A 22,805-nucleotide genomic window follows, 5' to 3' on the forward strand; every position below is an offset into this window, starting at 1 on the left:
TAAGAAAATTAAATTTGCGCCACACAGGGCGGTGTTTCTTGTGTTGTCTTGAAAAAAAATAAAGTATTTGCTATTGATAAACTGCAACATTGTAAGAGCCTTTTGTCGTCGGTGTGTCAAAATAAATGATTATTTTATTGTAGCTCCCTCTAGTAAGGAAGAAATTATGGAGAAAAGCAATCAATCGAGTCTGAGTCGGTTGAGAAATCGAAGGTTGAGTCGTAAAACTGGCTATGTGGCTCAGTGACAGAGCGTTGAGCTACATAGCCGGAGTTCGGGTGTTCGAAGCTGGGCTGAGATAATAATTTTTCATCTGGGACGGAGAGGGGAAGTTGCTTAGATCAGTTTCGAGCATTCTGCCGGCTACTTCGAATTTCCTGTAGTTTTCCATTTCGCAAGGTAAATACCTGAGTAGTATAGAACAATTTAAGACCTTCTGCAGAGGCACCTCTAAAAAAGCATTAAGCGGGTCTCTCTATTTAGGCGTAAAGTCTGTTGGGGGTCCAGAACAACAGAGCGAGTATGCTCCTTTATTTAAATGTCATTTATTACAGTGGATTAGTTATAAGATTCCACCCAAGGTAAGAAAAAAGATTGGTACCTTGTACCTATTTGATTTAAATATTTGAAAACGGCAAATTTTAATTTATAATTATTTATTTACTTACTTGTTTATTTACTTATTTATTTATGTCTTATTTAATGGTATTTTTGTCATCTCGTACACGAATGAATGGAATGAAAAAGAAGAAGAAGAAGTTTTTGATCGATTTTCGTTATCCGTCATCATCAATACACCGATATTGGTTTATTTATTTATTTTTCAAAAGGAATGCAAACATAATCTAACACAAATACTGTATGATTACCTATTATTCTATAACAATATTGCTTACAATGACATATGGGTTGCAACAATATATAATCTATGATATGTCAGTATTTCAGGGGCAATATACTTTAGTTAGGATACATGATATTTCAAAACTATTAAAATATGTAGAAATAGTAAGAAATTGGTCCTATTCTTATATTATATAATTAATGTTAACACAACTTTTTTACACAATTATAACAATAAGCCATTTAAGATCAAAATGTCAATTTCTAATTACACACAGGGATCTACTACATTATATACATCTTATTTAGAATTTTACTTTTTACACTGAGATATTTATTTACATACCTATTCTTAAACAATTATTAAGGCTTTTATGTATTATTACGCAATTTAATAATTGATATATCTAACTTATTTCACCTATGGGTGTGGACACATGGTCGATGGTTTCCCCGTGCTCCAATACATAATTAATTAATCACATTTTTCTTAGTTATATATTTCACTTAACGTCGATAAACGACCTATTTATAATAGTAAAACAAGCTAGTTTAATTCCTCTTTTTGTATGCATTAGCAGTTTTAATATACTAACTTATATATTTTATTCAGTCATTGCACTATCAAAGCATTTAAATATGTAGACACTAATAGCTGAAGATTTGGTTTAGTAAGTACACAACCATATAAAAAAAGGTTAAGCAATTTAAAGTATTTTTAATGTGTATTTTATTCTGGGAAAGCAATTTTATCTGTCAATTGAATGGGTTGGCGTTTCTACCGTTTCACTAGTTATTTATCATCTCACCCCTATCCATCTCGCATAGACACTTATTAATATTGAAATGAAAAATTGGCAGGAAGATGCTAATGCACCACATAATGTACCTATCCATTTATCCTAAAAACAACTTCTACCCTATTCGACACCTACTTCTGCCATTAGCAACCAACTTCGTGATCATACGGACACAAACGTCTTATCTTTGCCACGAAAGTTTGACCCTGTATCATTACGGTCTCATGAAGAAGAAGATGTAACAAACGGTGATGGAGGAATAATCTTTCATGGTAGGGATACTATAGTCATGAACACTTTTGGGCCATAAACAAATCTTGGGAATATCTACAATAGGTAGTGTCTTAAAAATACATAGCACCATTTTTTAATCAACATGTCAATCACAATACATTCAATACAAATATTTATCTTAAAATGCCTAAACAGTTACTGGTTGAGGTTTGTTATGGGAATGAATGCTACAATTCGCCACAATCAAAATAAATCCTGAGAGCTGCAATTATTGGGATTAGACCTAGGTACCATTACATCTTCGTACGGTGGTACTTTAGCCTTTTGGAATTCGTCTCTGACTTTCTCCACATCTTGAAAAACCCTTAAAAAGTTCAAACCGGCTAATTTCTTCAAGTCTTCAGTGCTCCATCTTCCAGTTCCGATTAATTCCGCAAACAGCGTGGGATAGGATGACACGTCTTCTAATCCTTTTGGTACGCTGAACATAAAAAAATCTATACTTAACATGACCCCTAATGCAAAGATTTAAACAGAACAGGTAGTATTCAGAATACACTACGTTTCGTCTGGATATGCCGCAAAATTTTAGTTTAGCGTCGTAAGTTAAAAGTTACAACAAATGAAGCGCCAGGTACTTACTAATTAATGCCATCATATCCAGCACCAAGACCAACATTGTCCACTCCAGCAACGTCTCGAATGTGATTGATATGGGCTGTATTAAAGTTACAATTACTATTAGCGAAAGTTTCTACCATTTTCAATAATTTTATACATGAACACCGGATTTAAAGTCTTGAAATTTGGCTACCTATTCAAATCTTGCAACGGACTGAATCAGTTCAGGGGCCAATCCTTCGCATGGGCAGTCGAATGAACAACGTCAAGTTTCGCCTGCTTTTTTTATTTAAATTTTACATTTATTTCAAAAAGTGTTTTTTGTCTAAATTAAATCCGGCGTTCAAACTGGGACACCATAAGAATAAATTTTCACGAGAATTGTGTTATCTGATATCTTAATATGAATTTTCTGAATCGATTTTCGTTAAAAAATTATTGAAAAGGAATCTACATTCTAAATTGCTCACCAACTGCATCGGCAACCGTTGACACATCTTTGCAGGTAAGGAAATGGGAATAAAAATTAACCATTATAACGCCCTTATTCAACGCCAGCTTTCTTAGAGTGGCGTCCGGCACATTTCTAGTAGAATTACAAAGGGCGTGAGCAGACGAATGGCTAAATATAACGGGAGCTTTAGATACGGCCAGGGCGTCTCTCATTGTCCTTACGGATACGTGAGACAAATCCACTATCATCCCCAAACGGTTCATCTCCTTCACCACACTCTGAAAATAACCATTTAACAAATAAGACAATTAATGGTTTTAGTAGTGCTAGAATACAGGATGCACAGATCACCGAGTTTGAATGCATTTGTGAGGAAGCGACTGTGGATATAAATTAATTAGGCAACACATCATCAATTTAGTGCTAGACTTGACATTGCAAACTGCATTGAAATACATGCATTGAATTCTATTCATACTGTTTGATTGTAAAACTTTCACGCTTTGATATTTTTCCATAATTAAGTCTTTTGTGTATCCGATCTGATGTTAGAACTAGAACATAGAAACTGGGATGAGAAGGAATGGCGTTCATCCAATTACAAAAACGATGCAAATTTAATTTTTTTAAATAGAATGCCTATTTTTTTATTATGGAATTTTGCTTCTTTTCATATAAGCCATTCCTATACCTCTTTCTTATAGCTTATGATTTATTTGCGCTTTTTACATTTTACCTACGTACCTATAACTATAACTCGTTAATGTTATAAATCACTATATGTGTTACCGGCAAACTGCGAAATCCGGCATTTTGCAAAATCCCTAGCCCTAGGCATTTGGCGAAATGACCAATGCATCAGGCAAAGTGATAAATGGAACTCAAGTTCGCACTTCTCCTGCCTCTCTTTAGGGATTTCGCGAAATGCCTAAACATTCAGGCAACGTGGGAATGGTCGGTTATTTTCCACAGATAATCATATACTGGTTTTGACAATTATACCCAATTATGGAGAAATGGATCTCGTTGTATTTAATAGGAAAAGTTCTTAAATACATTTTATTTATTTAGAAATAGCAAACCTCATTAAATCGGACTGACTTATTGCGTGAATGAAATCGAAATAAAATGTGTGTGAAATGTTTCTCAATCTTATAAAATTAACAGTAATTAGTAATTACTGTGTGTTTGCACTGTTTAATTTTGATCTTAAAAATTTTTTTATTAAAAGATGTTCACCGAATCAACCTCACAATGAATAAAAAGATGAGAATTTATTGAGTTATGTTAGGTAACCATTAAAGCGTGAACTATCTTTTAATATTAAATTTCAAATATGGGCATTCAAAAGGTACGGCCCGTTTTTAATTAAATTTCCTCTTTACGGTGGTTTGCTAAGTAAAGTTTTAATAACGTTTAAGATTCATCGCAGAGTACAGTGTGTCATGAAAGATTGGAATTAATCTAATTTTTTCACTTGCCTTTCCGAAGTTTGTTAAACCGCCATGTTCGGGTTTCTTTCCGGGCATGTCTTCGTGAGAACAATCCGCCCTGCAGTTAAAACGAAAGTTAAAAGCTGCCGATTTCAAAGTTATCATACTTACCATGGTGTATTACAAGTTGACGTTAAGGTAAGGTACCTAACTCCGACGTGGTATAGAGTTCGCAATACTGCCAAACTTCCCGCTAGCGAATGTCCCCCTTCTACGCCGATTAATGAGCAAAGTTGATGTCTTCCGTAGGCAGCTTTTATATCTGTAAAAGAGAAAACTCCAAATTGAAACGAAACTTCAGTTTTTCCAAACGCTCCGACAAAAACACTGTGTGATTCTACGAGTTCAAGGATTTTTACAATTATATTGTTGATGTTGATGGCAATTATATAATAGATTAGAACAGATGAAAGCAATTACTTTACAAATGCACCTAACTAAATTCTACAACCAGAAGACGTGGAGTATTGCGACCACATTCCCTCAAAGAAGTATTCTGTGTGTTTCGAAGTAAGTGACAATTTTTTTCATGTTGTTTTATGAACATTAAATTTATTTCGAAGTAGTAGGTAATTTTGGAAAAGCGAGGGTTTCATTTTGGAATAGAGGTGTTGGTAATTGTTTCAAAAAATTATTTCACGTGTACCCAGTAAATTATAAGTTTCATCTTAATTTGGGCAAGCCGAGTGATTATTTCTAAAATAAACGCAAAAAGGAGCAATTTCCTACACTGTATCTCTCACTGTTACGGACATCGGGACATCCCAATAGTGAGCCACGAATTTGAACCACCCTGTACTTTTTTTTAACCTTCACCTTTCGTTTGTTGACGCTTGTTTGTCACATCCTTCTTACACATGTATTCTGTATTTATCTTGCTCCTTTCATGTCACATTCAGACTTTCTTCACTCTTTGTTTTTACTTTATGAACGGAAGTGCGTAACACAGTTATATTACTGGATATACGCATTCAATTGTTCCCAAAAAAGTCAATTTTTTTACCTCTGAGAAAAAACGGGGGTTTTCCAAAAGTTTCCGTTTTTTTTTACCGACCCTTTAACACACTATTTGGGACAACAAAGTTTGAGCATACCTTCTAAACACACGTGTACAATATTTTTTGTAAATAATTGTTTGAGCTGTATTAATTATAGCTATTTACTTTTATTAAACCAGAGTAAAAAGCAAAGAAGTCAGTGACCATAGTGACAATTTAACATCCGGTTTGGCCGGAAGTAAACCTACTTGTCAAAAATAATTACCACGTTCAAAAATACTAGCAACATGTTTCATGAATGAAAAAATTTACAGGCTGTTCTATTTAAAAATAGGATATTTATTTTGCATTTAACTCTAGCGGTTCGTAGATATCCGGGACGTCTGACGCACTCTATATAAAGAAACAAAGCCTACTTACCCTCAGCTGAAGTGCATAAAGTGAGTGACGGCTTGTATAATTCTGTTAATCTTCTAATAACATCAATTTGTTCCAAAGTAAGCTGAACTGCGTCTCTGTTTTGCGAATCACAAGGTACATAGGCGGCCCAAAACTGAAACAAAAATAACATTTTACTCAATGTGCTTTGTGGAACTCTAAATATTCTTTGTAACAGGATATTCCAGAAAATCGACGCATCCGATTTTTTGTGCCAGGATGGCGCTGTTACGATAAAATATATTAGTCCAGTTATTTAACAAGAATTTCATCGTTTGATCAGAAAAAATACAAGTACTCAAACCCATAAAGTTAGCATTAAGAAGCAGATTTTGCAGAATTTTCACGAATAATTTTTCTCGTTCCTTGTAATTGATTTCGTATGCGTCGAGAGAGTTTATAATTCATTTTACGGCTAAAAGTATTGGAGACATTCCCGAAGCACAAAAATTAAGTTAATAATTGGATTTAACTTCATTAGTGATGTCTTTTAAGCATTGAAAGGTGCTCCACTTTTTTCATCAATTTTAAATTTGGACTTTTAAATATTTAAGATAGGTTCGCATTATTGAAGCGGAATTTTGATTGTAATTAGAACTTTAGTTGTCTCAAGAAGGCGAATGTAATCAGTTGTTCTCCAGCGAGCCCCATTTATGTTTTTAATTTTTCCATTTTTCCCTTTTTACTGTTACAATAATATCATCATTAATTCGATTAATTCTCGCCCAATAGTTAGTATTACATTTGTAAAGACTTTAATTGCACCTACCAGTTTAGGATCTATTCTTCTACCTTAGAGGGTTTTCCATATTTGATGTATTGGGACTTTATCAAATGGCTTCCCCAAGTCGACGAAGCCAAAGCACGCCTTTTCCCACTTGCGTAATGTTTTAGTAATTACTTGCTGCGATGTGATAACGCGTGATCTTCTGTACTACCATTGAAAGGAATTACTCAATGGTAGTACATGTTCAATTATAGTTCGTTCATGGTATTTTTCTTCTGTGATTCTTATATTTAACTATTCTTTCTACCTATATGCATTATTTCCGTTCCTCTTTCAGGATCTGTCTCTCCTGTTTTAAGTGCAAACAGTTCATCCGTTTCCTTTTTGGAGTACTATTACCGGCATGTACAACATTTTTTGATTGTTTTTCAACCTCTTCCATTTTTTCACTAAATTTTCTCCATACAATCTGTTTTGCTTCAAATACCGTCTCCTTGACTAATTTCCGTAGTTTCTTTTTATCTTATTATTTACGTTTTTAGCGCATTTCCACAAAAATAAAAAAAATGCGCTATTGTGGCCACTTTGTCCGTCCGTCCGTCCGTCCGTCCGTCCGTCCGCTAACTTTGCGACGCTACTAGTTTTTTATCTTAAGAGCTATTGTTCTACTTTTTTCGCTATTTGGTTCGTTATGGTGTCGAGTCTTGTACCAAGGAAGGAATTTTTTCTGTACCGCTTACAAAAAAAGTTATTGTAAAAAAAACAAAAAACCGTTTTTTACATGTTCCATAATTTTACACTTTTGCCGTTTATTAACGATCCTAGAGATCGTTTATAATTTTGCATTGCTATCTGTCGCCTGCCGGTTGGTCTCTCCGTCTGTTCCTTTGTCTGTCTGTCCATCTATCTGTCCGTGTGAACGATAACTTTGTTTAGAAATGTTCGATCGCTTTTACATCTCCGTTAGTTATGAACTGAATTGCATGAAATTCAATATGGGCATAGATTTAGCCATATAATACGCAATGCCAAAAGTTGAATCGAATCGATTCAAAATTCACAGTGCCCTTTTCGCATCTCGACCATTTATAAACCGAATTGCAAACTTTTTTACTTATAAAAGTATTTGAATGAAATTTGATACATAGGCACTTGGAATAAAGGAAAATCAAACGCCAATTTCAAAATTTGGTATTGCGCATGCGCAGTGCCAACTTTTTTATTTATGGAAGAATTTAAACGAAATTTGATACATAAGCACTTCGAATAAAGGAAAATCAAACGCCAATTTCAAAATTTGGTTTTGCGCATGCGCAGTGCCAACTTTTTTATTTATGGAAGAATTTAAACGAAATTTGATACATAGGCACTTGGGATAAAGGAAAATCAAACGCCAATTTCAAAATTTGGTTTTGCGCATGCGCAGTGCCAACTTTTTTATTTATGGAAGAATTTAAACGAAATTTGATACATAGGCACTTGGGATAAAGGAAAATCAAACGCCAATTTCAAAATTTGGTTTTGCGCATGCGCAGTGCCAACTTTTTTATCTATGGAACTATTTAAGTGAAATTTGATACTTAGGCGCTTGGAACAAAGGAAAATCTAACATTAGTTTTAAAATTTAGGTTTGCGCATGCGCAGTTCCAACTTTGTTATTTAGAAAAGCATTGAAATGAAATTCTTCTCATAAACTGAAATTGAAGTAGCACGTCAACAATGGATTGCCCATGTGCAACGCTATCTTTCATATTTGTGGCCGGATTTTTACAGAAGTTGCATCTTACAAATGGGAAATGAATAAAAGTGGAAATGCGCTTTATGTAAATCGTTTACGATTACTTTTTAACTTGTTTCAATTTAACGTGTTCTTTCACTGTATTAGACCTCCATGCTGTTTGTTTCTTTGTGTTAGCATTACCTTAGTCAATGGTGTTATATAGTTATATAGTCTTATGACTTCTCTGCAGAGTTAGAATCATACTGTTTCTATTTCCTTTTCCACTTCTTCTTTAATATGATTGTCCAATTTTCTGTTTATTAGTATACAGTCTGTTCTACAAAAAGGACCCAAGGCTATAGCGACTTACATTATGTACGATCTCTCCGAACGCATTTTGAAACTTCCGACACCACTTCCCGCTAGACCGGGAATCGATGCAACAAATACTCCATTTTTACCACTCGCACGTTAGTAAGGGAGGTATTGCATTGGGATAAAGAATGACCCACGCCTTTTTTTTTTACAGAAATACACGTTTTGACGCACCAGAAATCCGAATCAAACCGAATCTCTGTTATATCGGTCTGTCGGTCCGTTTGTTCCCTCATTTCTTGCTAAACGGCTGAAGCAATTTAAACCAAATTTGGTACACATATTCTTAGACATAAAAAGAAGAGCCGAAACGCTTTAGGGGGAGAATCGCTCATGCGCAAGTGTGTCAAACTCTCATTTCCGGCTAAACGGCTGCACCGATTGGAACCAAATTTGGTTCACATATTCTTAGACATAAAAGGGCAGAATCGCGTATGCGCAGATGTGCGGTTGGTATCTATGCTAGCCACAGCAAATTTTTTTGTTTATCAACCAGATGCATATTTTTTGTCGTACAGCAAATTTCAAAGATCTAAAAAAACACATGAAAAACAAAAATTGCATTGATTTCCAGTTTAACGGGGAAGTCTGAAACTAGTGTCACATAAAATTGTACCTATTTGACAAAATTTGCGTAAATTCGTAATTAGAGTCGCTATAGCGTTGGCCTTCTTTTGTAGGACAGCTGTGTTTGAAAAAACCTTGCTAAAAAGTTAATTTATATTTCCGGCTCCAGCATTGAAGTCCTCTTTGTGCACGTTCTTCATCTACTTTATGTACCTATAGGCATTACCTATACGTAAGTTCTTCCCAGAAGGTATTTTTATTGTCAGTCTCCTCGTTCTCATTTGGTCTATAGTTCCACCTACTTGTCGGATTTTTCTCTTAGCTACACATTGTACTCCTATTCTGTTATTTTTTTGTGCACTACTGTAGATCAGTAGTTAATGATAATGATAATAATGATAATAATCCTTTATTTTCTCAACAGAAAGGCATAACCTTTCCAATTTCAGAGCAAAAACAACATTTTACAACCTGCCAGAGTACAATAGAGTTAAAAATAAATCAAAAACAAAAAATATGTCTAGTAAAATTGATAACAGTACTTAAACTACCGAAACCAATAACAAAAAAAATCAAACAAACAAACAAAAAAAGAAAAAGAAAAATTATCTATCGGCTCTCTTGAATAATTACTAAGTGCGACTAATAATACCAAAAGTGTAATTAATCATAATCGATTATACGACAAATAATGTTCTATGGAAATATTAAAATTAATTACTGTTAATGTTAGTAACCGAGCGTAACATTTCCGGTAAAGAACTGTAATGATCACAATTTTGTGAAATTAAATTAAAATTATAAGAGATTATAAATAACAGGCTTTTGCGCAGAAATTAGATTTAGCAGTGGAATTTGTAAAGGTACTAGCATTTCTATTAATGCGCACCGGAATTATGGATTAAGCCAAACAAAAAATTTATACTATTAACAGAACAAAAAGACAAGTTGAAAAGTAAAAAATAAAAACTGTATTAAACCGTGATCGACAATGAGATTGGAACAAGAAATCGTTACATGTAAACAGTACGCACTCTTTCGATTTATTGAACGATAAATTGGACAATCAGATCGTTACGATTTATCGAAGCCAAGATCGTAGCGTCTAAACCGCGCTTTAGATGCGATGCGCTTGTAGTTTGTTCAAAGATTCCAAAGCATCACTGATTTATAAAAATGTAATTTTTTATTTTGTCGATTTCTACTGTTTTGAAAAATGGAAAATTATAACTAAAAGTATGAACAGATGCAGTATTTTTTTTCTCTAAAAAAACTTATTTAGACTTTTGCTATAAAATAATTAGGGGAGCTAGTAATTGACTATAAAGAAATTACCATTGAAATCCCTATGCTGCGTTGCGCTAGGCACCACCCTGTATGTCGAACCATAATAGGTTTTAAACAGAGCCGAACAAGCGAACACCTTTTCAGAACTAGGAAGTCTGCCCACTCTAGTAAATCAGAAAAGGGAAACTGTCTCAAATGAGTACACAAATAAATGATGAGAATCCCGAATATTTCAAACCCATGTCAGAGAAGGTAATAAAAGAAGAGAAAAGCACTGAAAATAAATAAAAAGAGAATCGTAGTCAAGCTAGAACACATGCCTGAATTGCCATCTGAATTATTTCGCGCGTTATGAAACGTCCGTCTTTTGTAGTTACGGTGTTGATCACGAATAAAACAATGTTTGCGCTTTAGGACTCTCGTTCAGATTTTTTTAAATGGATTGTATGTACATAGGTATAAAGTTTACAAACACAGGTTTTTGCAGTATACTTACCATACAGTAAAATAACCCTATAACGGTATACCTATTCGTAATGCAGAACTTTTATTTCAGAAGCCCTACTATCTTATCTACTTATCCTTCTCAGCACTAGGTACTGGTAACTAATATAAGGCGGTTAAGATGGGGAAGTCATAGTCCAGTAGGCGTTAAGGGGGTAAGCCAAATGTTACCTATTTAATGAATTTTATATATTTCGGTTAGCATTGCAACATTCATCAGAAAAATGTATTATATTGGTCCGAAACTGGTGATCACAACATTAAGTAGACCAATTTGGTAAAACATTACTCTTATAATAAAAACGTTGACAACGATGTTAAAAGATTACACATTAAAAACAGAAAAGCAAAAAAGGCAAAAGTTACGACGTTTAATCCATGCGACCTGTTGGCCGTAAAAAATACAATATGCGAAAGAAAAACAACGAAATTATGCAACTAAAAAACGTTAAAAATCTAAAGAATAACAATACTGATACTTCGATACAATGGCGCTCATGACAATTTGAACGGTAATCTAATCAATATTTTCATTTTCTACGAATTTTGTAATACGAGAAATTGATTCACAATTTATCATATTAAAAGAAATGCTTTAGTTTTTATTAATTTTTTTTTAATTTATACAAATTGGGATCAAGTTTGATATAACTATCAATATGTTTACGTTTTTTTGTAGTAATTGAGTTTTTAGAACTTTTTGGAATCGTAGACTCATTATTGTAGGATCTGATTAACTACTGTAACGTAATAGTATTTTACATTATTAGCCAGGTAAGTGAGTTTTTACTGGCGATAGGAGAAGTTGACTGGCGAGGCGTCAGGCGAGCCTGTCATCTCCTAGAGCCAGTAAAAACTGTTACCTGTCGTATAATGTACAATATTTTATTTGTAACTCATTTGTTCACAATAGTAAACATAAATAATTAGTTCTTAAATTGATCTTGAAGAAATGTCTAAAATATGTTATCCATGTAACAGAGACTTCGCATTAATTCTGGCCAATGAAATTACTAGATTACTAACTTGTAAAATTTTTACAGGTCAGCTGTCAGTTTTACAAGTCAGTAGCGTTTAAACATGACGTTTACCCGTTTGCGTTTTGTCTTGTTAACCAACGTTTACAACAGAGTAACAAATAAATACAATTACGTGATTTATGTATTCATTTACAATTAATTATTAATAAATTTATAAGTCTTGAAATAAATTGATTTATAACAATAAAAATATTGTTTATGACTCACTATACACAATGTATAACTACGCGAACTATTTATGATTTTGACGTTGAAATTGAAACTGTTCTGGCACGCAATTCGATTTGATTATGTAGCACACTTGAGTGTTCTCGAGTCTTCCCGAATTTTCTCCTACATTCTAGAACAAAACACATCATATTTCCCGGAAAGATTACGTCACATCCGCCTTCGTACTTTATCGCCGATGACTAATCTTTCATGGCGCCTCGATATCTATCGGGATTTCTGTAATATTCGCTACAATAATAAGCCGAAAATATTGACACAGAATAGAGTGCTCAGGAATTTATGTCACATTTCGCAGTTTTTAAAAACGCGAAAACTTATTTTTTTACGGAAATTCTGCACTGAAAAGTGACGGCAGTTTGTAGTCTTTTTTTGTAGAATATGGAACGAAACAAACATTTTGTAAGTTGTTTTAGTGAATTGTCCGGTATTTCGTAATATTGAGTACAACAAGCACCCAAGACACAAACTTAATGCTGTGGCATATACGCTATTTTTTGTGCTCCGGAGAAAGAAATAATATTGTTTCATTGTAGGCCTAAAATACCTTAGTTGTAATGTTACTATAGGTACATTACAAGTGAATGTCGAAAAAATTAACTATTTAGACCCTCAAATAGACTAAGGACGTTGGTTTAATCCACGAAGAACAAAAATACTCGTGCAGAAAATTAACTTGCTCTAATCAAAAATTAAATTTAAAAAAACGAAAAGAAAATGCGATTTTTCTTCATTTATGAGCATGGCTCCTCGTATGGCTCCATTTTTATTCGTTTAACTTACGAGTAAAAAATAAACTCTGTAGCGCCATTGAACAAGTAATGTTACCTACTTATTCACTGGTAGCGCTCAACTGCCCAAAGAGGAAAATCAGATACAATCCGCCGCCGCTATTGACTTTCTTCTCACTCTCATAATTTCATGAGTAAAATAACCCCTTCGGATGAATTTCATTGAATACTTGAGCACATCGGTTTTCAGATGTGTACAGATTATTTGAGTAGTTTCTGCTAGAGTGTATCTCATTTTTAAATTAAATTGAATCCTACAATAAGAATAATTATAAATGAATCCATTATACCTACATCAGTGTTATCTTATCACTGGACACAGGATGACCACCAAGCGATTGAAGTATATGTGCAAAAAAAGGTACCTAATTACAAAGATTTGATCCAAAATTATGTTGTATGAATATATAAACAGATTGAAGTAAATGTGTAAAACAAGGGAAACAAGCACACAGGTAAGTAATCATCCCTTTCAATATTGACAAATCGAACAATTCAACACAATTTTCACCTAATCTATTCTCACCACTCGCCTCATTGTTCCCGAAATTCCCAAATCGAACGCCTCTAAACTATGTTCATAACGCAGGTAATTTAAATTTAAACGAAACACCCCGTCAAATATAGCAATAGAATATTAATAGAATCGTAATTAATCCATAACAAGAGCTTTTGTCTACTTCTCTATATTTATTGGGTTTCCATCTGCATAATTCCATTAATTTAACTAATATTCATTGAATTTCGTAGTAATTGGAATTATAATACGATCGTTATTACTTTATATTATAGCAATGAAGTTACAAATTAGTTAGGGGTTCCTTGTTACAATGTTCATACGTGCACTATAAAGGGAAAAAGCTGTAATGAAATGAGATTAATGTTTGAATTCTTTGTGTAGAAGAATGAATATTACTTTGAGTGGAAATAGAGGGAAATATGGTTCCATTTTTGTACTAGCGTCGAAAGGCGATTTATTAAAATTTCAGTATATACATATACCTATTTATAAAAAAATGTGCGGAAATAAAACATCACGGTTGCTATCTATTTACCTTATTGCCGATATTTTGTTTTCGTCGAGAAGTAATAAATTTAACTCCACAATGTAGAAATCATAATTGGGTTACCAAATGTCCCTATTGCCCTCACACATCATTGGGTACTTTCCAGAAAACGTTTAGTTTTTAGAATCTCCATATAGAACTAGCTGCATATTAGTCGTGAATGACAATGACCAATATACAAAATATGACGAAAACTATAAGCAAATTGTAATCCGTGCTCTAAAAGGAACACACTGGGCCATTTGTACCGACAAATTTAAGCAGAGCTTAGCTTAAGCGTAGCTTAAAATCCATGGAAACGATTATTGAGACAAAGGTTGGTTCTGCTTAAATTTGTCGGTGCAAACGGCCAACTGTCGCTAATAATCCGTCCTGTTCGCGACAAATTTAATTAATTAAGTTTCTAACTGGGTTGAAAAAAAAATAGATCTAAGGTTCAAATTAATTTGTAAAAGAGAGGTCATAATTACTCTCCATTTTTATAAAACCTGGAGGTTAATAAGTTAGGTTCAAAGAAGGAAATCAGTGGCCACTAAAAAAAACGCCAGCTTTATAATACCGATTATGTCTTTTCAAATTTAACTTTGAATTTCATTTTGAATGCGGAAGGATTGTACAAGGAGCACATTTTTTCATTGAGTAATTTCACTTAATGCATAATGCTTTATTTAGTTAAATTTCCGTTGCAAAATCTGGATTCTTTGTTAAGTATATTTGAAGGCTTCAAAACGAGTCTTTTGTTTGTTTATTGCTCAATGACCCGCTGAAAACATTAGGTCATTAGCAACCAGGAAAATTGTCATGATGATGACCTCAAGTTCATTGGCATAATGTACGTCGGTTTGCAGTGAATAAAGAAGTCCAGATATGAATCTAGAATTCCAACATTAAAGACTCATTTATAAAAACCCACGAGTGTCATCCCTTTCTCCGTAATAATAATGAATAATGAACGCGCTGAGAAGTTTAGAGGACGGCCCTTAAGTTTAAATTGACAAATCAAGATTAAAGCGTAATGGGGAATCGTGCTTTAATCAACTAAATTACAAAATAATGAAATTATAACTCTTTTCCGCGCCCAGAGAAAATAAAGTGTAAACATTATTTACACAAGGTGAGGGTACACAAAAAGCAAGAATTTAGAAAGAAATTTAACTTACGACTCGCACATAAATCTTCTCTGTGAGCAAACGAAAAATGCTAGTGAAAATAAATAAATCCCTTCTGATCACAGTTAGGATCCTGTGGGAGTGGATGGTGTCATAAATTGCGGACAACTTTGTTGCAGAACGTTTTTCTTCGCGTATTTAACCGTTGGGTTCTGACCCACTACCTATACACTTGTATAGCGTTAATGCTCGGATAATAAATGAACACGTATTTGTTTATTGGGGTAAGGAGACCTAGGCACTGTCCAATTGTCACTATTTTTCCATTGCAATTACTGAATTTTTCCATCAAATGTTGCAGTTACGCTTTCTATTTGATTTATTACAAATTTACTCCAGAACTGATAATTGTATAATTCAGTGTAAGTAAACATGTTGAACGTGTGCCCAATAAACGACAGTAACGAATTTGCAGTTACAGATCAGTAGGTATACTTTACAAGGGTAGCGACAAATAGTCCTGACCTAACATACCGGGTGAATATTTTAAAACCGAACATAGGCAATTAACATGGGAAAAGAAAAGTCCAGGTTTTCTTGCAAAGTGGGCCCCCAAACACCCTCTCTGTCGTCTTGTACTATGATCCATCTGTCGAAAGAGAAGCCGATGGAAAAAAGAAGAAGCACCATTAGTAAAGTTCAGAGTTTGTTAATCAACAAGAAATGTGACGACTGCCATCTTTTCGGATTCTGGGAGCATTCTTCTTATTCTTTATCAGCAACATTTCTTACGCCATAGCAGTTTTCATAATTACAACACGCACAATAAACAACAATTTATCATCCCTTTAACAAGGCTTAAACTTGCCCATAATTATCCCACGTCAATGGGTATTAAATTATTTAATGCTCTTCCAGGTACACTTAGAAGTCAGGGAACAATAAAGTGCTTTCTTCTTTAAAAAAATTTCTTCTAGTCAATGCACCATATACAATTGATGAATTTCTAAATTGTATTGATTGAAATTGCGGATCTCTAGTGTAATTTATATTGCATTCTTTCTTTTTTGTCCATTGTATTGTGTATGACCAACATTTTTTAAATTGTATTTAATTGTATTTTTTTGTGTCTGACGTATCCTATACAATTCAAAATTTGTCTTGGGAATTAATATATATTATTATTATTCTTATTCACTTTAAAGAACACAACACTCCAGCCAACCTATTATGCAACACTCCTGCACAAAGGAAAGCAGAACGTTCGGGAAAAAGTTGTCCGAACCAGACGGTCAGTGGTGCGACGCGAAAACTTCAGGTCGCCATTGAGCGTATAGAAACGCGAGCGAAGTTGGATTCGTGCTCTCGGAAGAGAAGACGAAGGCACTGCATTTTTGCCGGCTCCGTAGGCCGCACTATGATCCCGTACTGTTCATGAACGGCCGAATCATTGAAGTGTCTCGGGAAATTAAATTTTTAGGCCTGGTTTTTGACAGTGAGCTTAGGTGGACTAGTCACGTTGAAAGCCTATTAACATCATGTCGAAAACTCTTAAATATCATGAGGGTACTCGCCCATCACAGGTGGGGAGCTGATTCCAAGACACTCATCGATATATATATATATAATATAAGGCACTGATACTTTCGAAACTAGACTACGGATGTAACGTCTACTCCACCTGTAACAACACTTTGCTAGGACAACTCGATAAAGTCCAGAACCTCGCACTGAGGTATTCACTCGGAGCCTTTCCGACGAGTCCGATCGACGCCCTTCACGTCGAGGTAAACGTTCTTCCGCTGTCCCTGCGTAGAAAGCAAATCTCCGCGCTGTATTATTTAAATGTGTTGTTAAACGACAACCACCCGAACCACCGAATACTCGTGAATCAATCGGGAACTGCGCGATTGAATAACTGTAGATCTCTGGGCATGCGAGCGAAAGAAGTTCTGGAAGAATTAGATTTAGATGTGGTAGATTTCACGGACTCGACCAAAAAATCGCGGCGGATGATTGCTGGGGGTCAAGTGAAAAACAAATGGGAGGGAATGTGGACAGAGGCAGAAAGGAAACTGAAGAAGATTAAACCAAACCCAGGACCATTACTGCATGTAAAGTTGGGAAGATACGCTCTAACGAAACTATACAGATTGCGGATAGGGCACACCGCCCTTACGCATAGTTTCTTGCTGATGGGAGAGAACGCTCCCGAATGTGAGACATGCGACGTTGCCTTGTCGGCGGAGCATATACTATGTGATTGCACACAATACGACGCACAACGCGTTACCTTTAATATTAAAAGGAATTGGGAAGACAACCTGAAAGGAAGAGATGAATGTGTAAACACAATAAATTTCATGAGAAACATCGGTATATTGAATAGGCTATAACCGTCAAAATATGCCAATTCGAAAAGTGAAGTAAAGCTAATGGCCACAGAAGCCGATGCCTATAAAAAAAAAAAATAGCTTAATAAATTATTGGGCTGTAAGATAGTAGCATGGAAAAATTGTTGATGTTTAGCTTATTGGTGTATGATTTATTGGAGATAGAGGCTCTTTACACATAAAGACTTAAAGGCCGCCCGGTACACATTCAAAATCTACAGAAGAATCGAGCTCTTAGAGAAGCTCTCCGTAATATTGGATTAATTAGAATACCATGAAAGATAAAACCAAACCTCCTCCCATGCAACCACGTACTCTCGACATAAGTCGGTAGAAACCAATCCCTTTCGATGAGACCTTTCATTAAAATACCATAAAGGCTAGAACGTGTCCATCTCCCCCCTCCTCTATTTTTAAAAGTTTTATTTGGCACCACTGAAGGTATGTGCCCGAAAAATTTATACAAATTGGTCGTATAATTTAAAAGTCATGTACGTCTTGTGATGGGGAGGGAGGTCACAAAAAAATTGTAGATGTCTGCCTACTAATAATAAAATATTCACTTCAAAGAAGCATTCTTTTATCTACGACCATTAAATTATGCGCTTATAATATGCCTCTATTTCTATAAATAATGCTAGCCATAATTAATTGCTATGCAGTTATGGAATCTAACTTGGGCCATGATTGGTTGCAAACCATTGAATAATATTCATAACTCAATGGTTCCAAAATAGCGCGCTCCTTGAAAACAAAACATGAAAATGTTAATGATCGTGACAATCATTCTCGCTAGTGTTTTTCCGTTAGCTTATTCATAAGTTAGGAATGGATCTCGATAGTGAGAACGAAAATAATGAACTCGTGGCCGTGGGTACACCTCCTGAGGTTGTGCAACAGGCAGAAGAAGTGTGTTCAAATTTATTGCCCGAAAAGTCTCGAACAAAGTACGAACACGTATATGGAAAGTTTATGGAATGGAGACGTCAAAAAAAGGTATCATCTTTATCTGAAAATGTTCTTCTTGTATACTTCGAAGTACGAAGAGTATTCTTCCTCTTCACTGTGGACATTCTATTCGATGTTACGAACTACATTAAATCTTCATGATGAAGTGGAAATTGATAAATATCCCAAACTACGTACTTTCCTTAAACGTAAATCGGATGGATATCTTAAGAAGAAATCTAAAATCTTCAGCCCCGAGGAGATAAATGCATTTTTGAATAATGCACCTGACGAAGTATATCTTGCAACAAAGGTTTTTGACGTTTCTTAGTACGGTTCTTAGTTTAATCTTTCGTATTTTTAGGTTGCATTGATAATGGGTTTAATGGGTGCATGTCGAGCCTGTGAGTTAAGTGACATGAAAGTCGAGGATATTAAGAATTTTGAAGGGGGAGTTATTATCACAATACCTAAAACTAAAACTAAAATTGTCCGAACGTTTACAGTTACGGGTCAATTGTTTGATATATATCAGAAATATGCGAAATTGCGCCCACCTACCGTTCAATCCCCCTTCTTTTTTTTAAATTTCCAAAAGGGAAAATGCACAAGCCAAAAAATTGGAATTAACAAATTTGAGAAAATGCCCAAAGATATTGCTACCTTTTTGAGACTTACGAACACTGATTTATACACCGGTCACTGTTTCCGAAGAACATCCGCAACAATCCTAATTGATGCTGGTGGAGATATCATGGCTTTGAAACGACACGGTGGCTGGAAGTCAACAGCCGTAGCCGAAGGATACGTTGATACTTCCTTGACAAATAAGTTGGATACCGCTAAAAAAATTTCAAGCTCTGGTGATTTCTACTTCCAATATCGCTCCACAACCTGCAGCATCATCATCCGGAACATCTTGTAGTACTAACGTATTAAATTCAAATGCACATTTTGAGACCCATGCTCAAACCAACTTGCAACCGAATTCTATAACATTTGTTAATTACAGTACCATGACAGTTAATTTTTCAAGATCTACCACAGAACTTACTCCGCCATAATTCGACGTTAATAAGAAATCTTCTTAGTTTTCATTTCAGTTATTTTTGCTTATTTATTTGTAATGTAAATGCTAATAAAATATTAATCTAATTGAAGTAATAGTCGTAGATAAAGTATAGTATTACACTCGCATGTTATGGCTCTTATTCACTCGGTTTACTTGCTCCACTCGCTCGCAAGCTCGCTCGCGTCGCAAACGTCAACCTCGTGAATAATAAGCGTCATAACATGCTCGTATAATAATATACTATTAACTTTAGGAAACAGCAAAGTACACTTTTATTGCATTTTTGAAAAATAAAATGAAAAATAAATATTCGTTGGCTGGCTGTCGGACTGAGATCTCAGTAATTACAATACCTAGAGATTTCAAATGTGCACTAAAAGGTTTCTGCTGTAATGTAGATGTGCGGACTCTAGTCTATTTTAAACTTTGCTAAAAAATTCTGATCTGTACTGTATTACTAAAAATGCGCTTTCATCATGCATATGCTGATTTACAACTGGGTTTGTAGTAGAGTCGCATAGTTAAAAATTAGTAAAAAAGTCCAGTATATTTCAGATTGAATTAATTTATGCCTTTTCTCATAAATTTCTCCCTCATCAACCAACAGCGTAGGAAGCGCCTTTTCGAATTAGTATCGAATTTACGATTAAATTAACTTCTTACCAAAATTAAATTAAGATTATAATTGAACGCTCGTAAACGTTATATGTAATTCATGTACATCATATGCCAATGCAGAGGTGGCGAGTGACCTACTGTGCTAGAAACTAAATGGTTTCAGTGATTGAACATGGTTGATGGTCAATGGTATTACTTTCGGTTGTATGGCTGAACATAGAATATAGTGTTACCTTGCCATTTTGAAGGTTTCTTTTGTATTCTATTTTTAATGCAGATTTCACCAGTTTATTTGACCCAGACAAAGGAGAACATGACAATACTTACTTTATATGAGGGCACCTCTACCAAGAATTTGATGGAATAGGTACATGTTTTATACAAATGAGAAAGAAAGACCTGCTCACGCTTTACTCACGCCACCTTCAGATCTTCTTTGTGTTTTCTTCCGTCTTCGTGCCTCCATTACGCCTCTCTGGCGTTTATTTGAAGTCTTCTTCACACATACTTCAATTCCCTCACATCTTTCTCACACGATCTATTTCTCCTTCACGTTTTATTCATGCATCCTTCAAATCTAATACAGCTCGCATTTCTTTCGTATAAAAAATGTTTTATTCAATGATTCAGGCCTTTCTTCTTTATACCTCCCCGAACACCTTCGCGGTTCTCCATGTCTCCTCATCTCTTGCGCTTATTCAAGAATCAAGCATTTTACTAAGGGTCTAAGGTTTTCAGAAGGGAATTTCAGTATACTCTCAGGTTCCGTTTATCTAATTTTTTAGGGCCGGTTTTACGATTACACTTTTACGGAGAATAAGATATTCTTGGAATAACTACCATAGCAACATGTATGGCATTGGTTGACACAATGTTAACCAACGCAACCGTCGACATTTATTCTAGGTAGCTTATTCTCGGTATATACCTTCATTTATTATTATTATTTATTATTGGCCCTAAAGCTCAACTTATAGATAGGTACGTACCTTATTTACGCTATTTGGCAAACACTTTTTACATTAAATTAAAATTACATGTATTACTAGGTACATCATATTTTTTATGCATTTCTATTCGTCCTTATTATCTTCTTCATCTATTTGTTTCCTCTTCCCACCCTCATTAATGTCGTAAAGCCCCAATTCATTGACATTCTGAAGGTTTACCATTTTCTGAATAACAATAACAATAACAATCATAAGTTATGATTCATAACAATATCACAACAACATCATAGTCAAAGCGATGACCAATAATATTTTACTTACCACCTGCAGGTGAGTATGACTACACTATAGCTCTCGCACCCATCTGTGCAAGTATGCCCAATCTCGCTTCCCTGACCAGTTTTTAATATCGCCACATTTATGAAATAAGGGTTGGTTGACTTTAAGGACCATAAAATATCGTTTCTTCTAGGTGATTTTGATGACAAAATATGCATAACTTTGGAAACTCGTAGAATATAATGTGAAAGAACTGTTCGACATTTTTTTTCTTAAGCACAAAGATTTTCAAAAAATAATTTTCGATTCCGTATTTTGATGTTGGAAATCCTCATTTCGTCAAAATTAGAATTTTTCTGTGTCGGTTTGGCGTGCATCTTGGGCTAGGAGTTGGTTAATGTGGTTATCATGTGAATTGCCTGGTAACAGTTGTTTTTTTAATCATGTAGCAGTAATAACTAGTTACAACACGTTGTGTAATGCTTGATGGAATAATTTCGTCTAAATAATATAAATTAAAACAAAGACATTCTAAAAATCAATAGGTTGTACATACATATACTTGGTAAATATTTGCTTACAGTTTTGTTGTTTGCCAACATTTTTCATGACGCAGGACGACTGTTATTGATAAACACATTAATTTCAGTAATAATTAGTAATTTATAGTAAGTTCTGGCAAAGATGTAGATAGAACAGATAGACATAATGAATAGGAGAAATGAAATACTGCAAAAATTAAAATCCAACGCAAACAATTAATGATGTAATATGGCCTTGAATAAATTAGCGAAATAAATTTGCGTGTCCAGAAAATATAATGTCATGGGCTCATGGCTCACTTTCCACGTGTCACAAGCGTGCGTTTGGCACCGCTTCTAAAATTTATGGGCAGGATAGATTTTAATTTCAAGTGCTGCCGTTAAAATGGTTATGAATTTCGAAGTTTTGCAAGTGACAAATATTACCTATTTTATTTGCGAAACAAACGCAAACATTTACATATTTGTAAAGTAAGCAATAACAATTTCATTTATCGTGCAATTTCTTTTGAGCGATATTCGCAATTACTTCATTATTTACAAATAAACCAAAAACTCGGGGCGATTATTGAAATTTTTGCCACGCAGTTTATTTTGCCGTTTGTGTGCGGGATGCGTACGTAATAATTGTTTAAACTCGAAATGAACCATTTTACGTCTATGGTGAACGATTTTTTTCCGATTCTGTAACATGCGTCAAGTCAATT

The 22,805-nt window shown here is 34.6% G+C and overlaps 1 protein-coding gene and 1 long non-coding RNA gene across 2 annotated transcripts; both read right to left on the minus strand.

The window, feature by feature from the left end:
* Positions 1–913: 913 nt before the first annotated feature.
* LOC116174601 (dipeptidase 1-like) lies at positions 914–6,014 on the minus strand. Its single transcript, XM_031492542.1, has 6 exons — positions 5,864–6,014; positions 4,557–4,707; positions 4,434–4,503; positions 2,969–3,230; positions 2,520–2,595; positions 914–2,358 (listed from the first exon to the last, which is right to left on the minus strand). The coding sequence occupies exons 1-6, from the start codon at positions 6,012–6,014 to the stop codon at positions 2,121–2,123; spliced, it is 948 nt and encodes a 315-aa protein (XP_031348402.1). The 3' UTR covers positions 914–2,120.
* Positions 6,015–21,334: 15,320 nt separating this feature from the next.
* LOC116175082 lies at positions 21,335–22,255 on the minus strand. Its single transcript, XR_004146240.1, has 3 exons — positions 22,113–22,255; positions 21,599–22,057; positions 21,335–21,502 (listed from the first exon to the last, which is right to left on the minus strand). It is a non-coding gene; the product is annotated as an uncharacterized LOC116175082 (long non-coding RNA).
* Between the last annotated feature and the right edge of the window lie 550 nt (positions 22,256–22,805).

The sequence above is a fragment of the Photinus pyralis genome, unplaced genomic scaffold (genome assembly GCF_008802855.1).
Source record: "Photinus pyralis isolate 1611_PpyrPB1 unplaced genomic scaffold, Ppyr1.3 Ppyr1.4_LG6, whole genome shotgun sequence".
Taxonomy (NCBI): Eukaryota; Metazoa; Arthropoda; class Insecta; order Coleoptera; family Lampyridae; genus Photinus; species Photinus pyralis.